This window comes from Anomaloglossus baeobatrachus, chromosome 11 (assembly GCF_048569485.1).
Source record: "Anomaloglossus baeobatrachus isolate aAnoBae1 chromosome 11, aAnoBae1.hap1, whole genome shotgun sequence".
NCBI lineage: Eukaryota > Metazoa > Chordata > Amphibia > Anura > Aromobatidae > Anomaloglossus > Anomaloglossus baeobatrachus.
The window spans coordinates 3,009,216-3,016,071 of NC_134363.1; the positions used below are offsets into that span (position 1 = coordinate 3,009,216).

The 6,856-nt window shown below is 53.3% G+C and overlaps 1 protein-coding gene across 1 annotated transcript; it reads left to right on the forward strand.

Moving 5' to 3' along the window:
• Positions 1–2,558: 2,558 nt before the first annotated feature.
• On the forward strand, positions 2,559–6,643 carry LOC142257233 (trypsin-3-like). Its single transcript, XM_075329385.1, has 3 exons — positions 2,559–2,690; positions 5,107–5,373; positions 6,302–6,643. Exons 1-3 carry the CDS (start codon positions 2,559–2,561, stop codon positions 6,443–6,445), a joined length of 543 nt encoding a protein of 180 aa, XP_075185500.1. The 3' UTR covers positions 6,446–6,643.
• Positions 6,644–6,856: the final 213 nt, after the last annotated feature.

The following is a 6,856-nucleotide window of genomic DNA, read 5'->3' on the forward strand; positions in this document are numbered from 1 at the left end:
GTCTCTCTGCTGCCCCCTGCTGGTCAGTGATTCTCTCATCTCTCTGCTGCCCTCTGCTGGTCAGTGATTATCTAGTCTCTCTGCTGCCCTCTGCTGGTCAGTGATTCTCTAGTCTCTCTGCTGCCCTCTGCTGGTCAGTGATTCTCTAGTCTCTCTGCTGCCCTCTGCTGGTCAGTGATTCTCTCATCTCTCTGCTGCCCTCTGCTGGTCAGTGAATCTCTCGTCTCTCTGCTGCCCCCTGCTGGTCAGTGATTCTCTCGTCTCTCTGCTGCCCCCTGCTGGTCAGTGATTCTCTAGTCTCTCTGCTGCCCTCTGCTGGTCAGTGATTCTCTAGTCTCTCTGCTGCCCTCTGCTGGTCAGTGATTCTCTAGTCTCTCTGCTGCCCTCTGCTGGTCAGTGATTCTCTCGTCTCTCTGCTGCCCTCTGCTGGTCAGTGATTCTCTAGTCTCTCTGCTGCCCTCTGCTGGTCAGTGATTCTCTCATCTCTCTGCTGCCCCCTGCTGGTCAGTGATTCTCTCATCTCTCTGCTGCCCCCTGCTGGTCAGTGATTCTCTCATCTCTCTGCTGCCCCCTGCTGGTCAGTGATTCTCTCATCTCTCTGCTGCCCCCTGCTGGTCAGTGATTCTCTCGTCTCTCTGCTGCCCCCTGCTGGTCAGTGATTCTCTCATCTCTCTGCTGCCCTCTGCTGGTCAGTGATTCTCTAGTCTCTCTGCTGCCCCCTGCTGGTCAGTGATTCTCTCATCTCTCTGCTGCCCCCTGCTGGTCAGTGATTCTCTCGTCTCTCTGCTGCCCTCTGCTGGTCAGTGATTCTCTCGTCTCTCTGCTGCCCCCTGCTGGTCAGTAATTCTCTCGTCTCTCTGCTGCCCCCTGCTGGTCAGTGATTCTCTCATCTCTCTGCTGCCCCCTGCTGGTCAGTGATTCTCTGGTCTCTCTGCTGCCCTCTGCTGGTCAGTGATTCTCTGGTCTCTCTTCTGCCCCCTGCTGGTCAGTGATTCATCTCTCTGCTGCCCCCTGCTGGTCAGTGATTCTCTGGTCTCTCTGCTGCCCCCTGCTGGTCAGTGATTCTCTCATCTCTCTGCTGCCCCCTGCTGGTCAGTGATTCTCTGGTCTCTCTGCTGCCCCCTGCTGGTCAGTGATTCTCTCCTCTCTCTGCTGCCCCCTGCTGGTCAGTGATTCTCTCGTCTCTCTGCTGCCCCCTGCTGGTCAGTGATTCTCTCATCTCTCTGGTGCCCCCTGCTGGTCAGTGATTCTCTCGTCTCTCTGCTGCCCCCTGCTGGTCAGTGATTCTCGTCTCTCTGCTGCCCCCTGCTGGTCAGTGATTCTCTCCTCTCTCTGCTGCCCCATGCTGGTCAGTGATTCTCTGGTCTCTCTGCTGCCCCCTGCTGGTCAGTGATTCTCTCGTCTCTCTGCTGCCCTCTGCTGGTCAGTGATTCTCTGGTCTCACTTCTGCCCCCTGCTGGTCAGTGATTCATCTCTCTGCTGCCCCCTGCTGGTCAGTGATTCTCTCCTCTCTCTGCTGCCCTCTGCTGGTCAGTGATTCTCTCCTCTCTCTGCTGCCCCCTGCTGGTCAGTGATTCTCTCATCTCTCTGCTGCCCCCTGCTGGTCAGTGATTCTCTCATCTCTCTGCTGCCCTCTGCTGGTCAGTGATTCTCTGGTCTCTCTGCTGCCCCCTGCTGGTCAGTGATTCTCTCCTCTCTCTGCTGCCCCCTGGTGGTCAGTGATTCTCTCGTCTCTCTGCTGCCCCCTGCTGGTCAGTGATTCTCTCATCTCTCTGCTGCCCTCTGCTGGTCAGTGATTCTCTGGTCTCTCTGCTGCCCCCTGCTGGTCAGTGATTCTCTCCTCTCTCTGCTGCCCTCTGCTGGTCAGTGATTCTCTCCTCTCTCTGCTGCCCCCTGCTGGTCAGTGATTCTCTCATCTCTCTGCTGCCCCCTGCTGGTCAGTGATTCTCTCATCTCTCTGCTGCCCTCTGCTGGTCAGTGATTCTCTGGTCTCTCTGCTGCCCCCTGCTGGTCAGTGATTCTCTCCTCTCTCTGCTGCCCCCTGGTGGTCAGTGATTCTCTCGTCTCTCTGCTGCCCCCTGCTGGTCAGTGATTCTCTCATCTCTCTGCTGCCCTCTGCTGGTCAGTGATTCTCTCATCTCTCTGCTGGTCAGTGATTCTCTCATCTCTCTGCTGCCCTCTGCTGGTCAGTGATTCTCTCATCTCTCTGCTGGTCAGTGATTCTCTTGTCTCTCTGCTGCCCTCTGCTGGTCAGTGATTCTCTTGTCTCTCTGCTGCCCTCTGCTGGTCAGTGATTCTCTCATCTCTCTGCTGCCCTCTGCTGGTCAGTGATTCTCTCATCTCTCTGCTGGTCAGTGATTCTCTCGTCTCTCTGCTGCCCTCTACTGGTCAGTGATTCTCATCTCTCTGCTGCCCCCTGCTGGTCAGTGATTCTCCCGATCCCAGAAGTTCTGTGATTGCAGCTCTGGATGTGACTAGAGGCCAGACCCTGTAACATTTGAACATTGCGTCTCGCTATAATCCGCGCCGATCTTCCTCGTGTCTACAGCCAGAGCCAGATGTTGGTCGTCGCCGGGGAATATTCCTTGTCCATCTTTGAAGGGACGGAGCAGATTTTCCGGCCGGCGAGGCTCGTGTGCCACCCCAACTACAGCTCCTCCTCCAAGAACGCCGACATCATGCTGATCAAGGTGAGCGAGCCGGGCGACCGGAGGGCGGACAAAGCGTGATAAGCAGGTGAATGGGGTCTCCGTGCGACCCCCAAGATCCCGCGACCAGCGAGTCATAGAACAACCGACTTCTTGTCGCAGTCGTGGCTCCATTCACCTGCATTACGCTGCCAGTCCTCTGTCGTAGCCCCAGCCTTGTGTCACAAGTCACATCCAGAGCTGAATTCATACTACTGACAGCACATTTCATGTATAAGAAAAAATTCCAGCAACAAGTCCATGGAAAAATCTTCATTAAAAATTCATGTTTATTTATGAAACTTTTAAAAACAGTCCATGTTAAATTGCCCCAACAGAGGATGCGTTTCGAACGACCAAGTTCTTAATCCGTCTCTAACTCTTCTGAGAAAATTTTTTTTTATTTTATTTAATTTTATTTAATTTTCATTCTATCATTATATCATTAATTTTTATAATTTTGTTTTTTGCATCATTGTGAATATGGGACCGGATAGGAATGAGATGTGTAATATATTCCATTGTATTTTTTCTGATTGAGAAAAGAGTGGACTCTATTGGAAGTTTGTTAAAAATTTATGAAAAAACATCATGGAAAATAATTCCTAGGGAAATAAATTCTATTAGAGGGGGATTTCCTCTTTTTTCTCTTCTTCCTTTGAATTTGCTTCTGATTGGGAAATAGTGATAGGGGGATATAATGATAGAATGAAAATTAAATAAAATTAAATAAAATAAAAATAAAAATTTAAATAGAAATAAAAATATTTAAAAGCAAACCAGAATGTGGACATATGGGAATTAGTGCTATAGGAGACTGTGTTTGGTCTTCTCTGGGACTTTGAATATGTAGGGTTAATAGGAGAACTTCTTTGCTGCACCTCCTAACCCTTTCTACTGGTTAATGAGGTTCATGTTAGGGTTTCAGCCCTTTTTAATGAGTCCATTTTTTTCTCAGAAGAGTTAGAGACGGATTAAGAACTTGGTCGTTCGAAACGCGTCCTCTGTTGAGGCAATTGTTAACATGGACTGTTTTTAAAAGTTTGATAAATAAACATGAATTTTTAATGAAGATTTTTCCATGGACTTGTTGCTGGAATTTTTTCTTATACATGAAATGAGTTCTGCTACCTTCCATTCCGTGTACGGTCCTGGATAAGCGGTCTCCGGCAAATAGCAGGTGAGCTGGACAAAGTGAAATTGTTTGTATACTGACAGCACAGTCTAAGCAGCTTGTCCAGCCAATCATAGAAGCACAGACTCTCACAGCGCAGACCCTCCCTCAGCGCAGACCCTCCCTCAGCGCAGACCCTCCCTCAGCGCAGACCCTCCCTCAGCGCAGACCCTCTCTCAGCGCAGACCCTCCCTCAGCGCAGACCCTCCATCAGCGCAGACCCTCCCTCAGCGCAGACCCTTTCACAGCGCAGACCCTCTCACAGCGCAGACCCTCTCACAGCGCAGACCGTTTCAGCGCGCAGACCCTCTCTCAGCGCGGACCCTCTCACAGCGCAGACCCTCTCTCAGCGCAGACCCTCTCTCAGCGCAGACCCTCTCTCAGCGCAGACCCTCTCTCAGCGCAGACCCTCTCTCAGCGCAGACCCTCTCTCAGCGCAGACCCTCTCTCAGCGCAGACCCTCTCTCAGCGCAGACCCTCTCTCAGCGCAGACCCTCTCTCAGCGCAGACCCTCTCTCAGCGCAGACCCTCTCTCAGCGCAGACCCTCTCTCAGCGCAGACCCTCCCTCAGCGCAGACCCTCCCTCAGCGCAGACCCTCCCTCAGCGCAGACCCTCTCTCAGCGCAGACCCTCCCTCAGCGCAGACCCTCCCTCAGCGCAGACCCTCCATCAGCGCAGACCCTTTCAGAGCGCAGACCGTTTCAGCGCGCGGACCCTCTCTCAGCGCAGACCCTCTCTCAGCGCAGACCCTCTCTCAGCGCAGACCCTCTCTCAGCGCAGACCCTCTCTCAGCGCAGACCCTCTCTCAGCGCAGACCCTCTCTCAGCGCAGACCCTCTCTCAGCGCAGACCCTCTCTCAGCGCAGACCCTCTCTCAGCGCAGACCCTCTCTCAGCGCAGACCCTCCCTCAGCGCAGACCCTCCCTCAGCGCAGACCCTCCCTCAGCGCAGACCCTCTCTCAGCGCAGACCCTCCCTCAGCGCAGACCCTCCCTCAGCGCAGACCCTCCATCAGCGCAGACCCTTTCACAGCGCAGACCGTCTCAGAGCGCAGACCGTTTCAGCGCGCGGACCCTCTCTCAGCGCAGACCCTCTCACAGCGCAGACCCTCTCTCAGCGCAGACCCTCTCTCAGCGCAGACCCTCTCTCAGCGCAGACCCTCTCTCAGCGCAGACCCTCTCTCAGCGCAGACTGTTAGCGCCAGTGTAACGCATGGGAAGTAACGCCGCCTCCATTTGTATTCACAGCTGAATCGTGCCGCGGTGTATAACTCCTTCGTGTCCATAGTGCCCCTCCCGGCGCAGGGGGTCTCGCCCGGTGAGGGTCGCCTGTGTCAGGTGTCCGGCTGGGGTTACACCAGTGCAGTCAGCGGTAAAGCCTCGGACACTCTGCGCAGCGTGAAGCTGCCCATTGTCCCGGTACAACTGTGTAACAGCTCCGCCTCGTACTCCGGGCACATCACCAAGAACATGATCTGTGCCGGCTACAACAGCGGGGGCAAGGACGCCTGCCAGGTAACTGTCACCCCCCGCCCTGCCTGCAGGGGGCAGGAGAATCAACCAGCGGTAAATGGGAGAAAAGAGCAATGTGCTGCAGCACAGTCCTGAGTAACACCGCCATATGGTGCTGGATATCAGCAGTAGCCGTAATACTGCCATACAGTTCCTGAGGGCCACCGCCACATAGTGCTGGATATCAGCAGTTGCCGTAATACTGCTATACTGTACCTGAATAACACCGCCACATAGTGCTGGATATCAGCAGTAGCCGTAATACTGCCGTACAGTTCCTGAGTGCCACCGCCACATAGTGCTGGATATTAGCAGTAGCCGTAATACTGCCATACAGTACCTGAGTACCACCGCCATATAGCGCTGGTTATCAGTACCAGGCATAATACTGCCATACAGTACCTGAGTAACACCACCACATAGTGATGGATAGCAGTACAAGGCATAATACTGCCATACAGTACCTGCATAACACCGCCATATAGTGATGGATATCAGCATTAGGCATAATACAGCCATACAGTACCTGAGTAACACAGCCATATAGTGATGGTTATCAGCACCAGGCATAATAGTGTCATACAGTACCTGCATAACACTGTCATATAGTACTGAATATCAGCCACAGCTGTAATACAGCCATACAGTACCTAAGTAACACCGCCATATAGTGCTAGATATCAGCACCAGACATTTCACATATAACACCACCATATAGTGGTAAATAGCGCTACCATCCAGCTCATATGTAATACTGCCATCTAGTGCTGAAAAGCAGTATCACCAGTCCCCACATAATAGCGGCATATACTGTAGCTCCTATATATCAGTGCCTGTGGTTACATGTGGAGACCCCCGAGGCCGGAGCCCCCTTCACCATGTGGACACATATTGCGGAGGCTTTGGTAACTTTCCCCCCTCTTCTTTGCAGGGAGACTCCGGGGGGCCCCTGGTCTGTGACGGGCGAGTGTTTGGCGTTGTATCTTGGGGTCACAGCTGTGCGAACCCCCGATATCCCGGAGTCTACACGGCCGTGGCCAATTTCCAGAAGTGGATTTACAGGACGATATTCTAAAGACGTTCCACTGTGCAGACATTGTGTGACCGCGGGCGCTCCGGCCAAACCGAGAGGGGGCTCATGGACGCAGAGACCCCCGACCCATCCCCCGATACCGACCGTCACACTCTCATGGTGCTCGGCAGCACACCGGGGCTGCAGGGCTTACAGCTCAGCGTGAAGAGGAACATCAAAGACATTGGGGGGCGATTCTTCTTGGTGCTGGGGGACAAAAAGAATTTGGGGTTCATAGGGTTAATGTACCCAAATCTATAAATGTGATGAAGTCTATGTGGTTCTTGTGTCAGCCCTCACCAGCCCCCCCCCCCGGCCCCCCAATATTATCACCACCGTGTACAGAACCCCGGCTCCTGTGCCCGAAACACAAGTCTGATATTTGTTTCATTATGGACGGAAATTTACAAATCT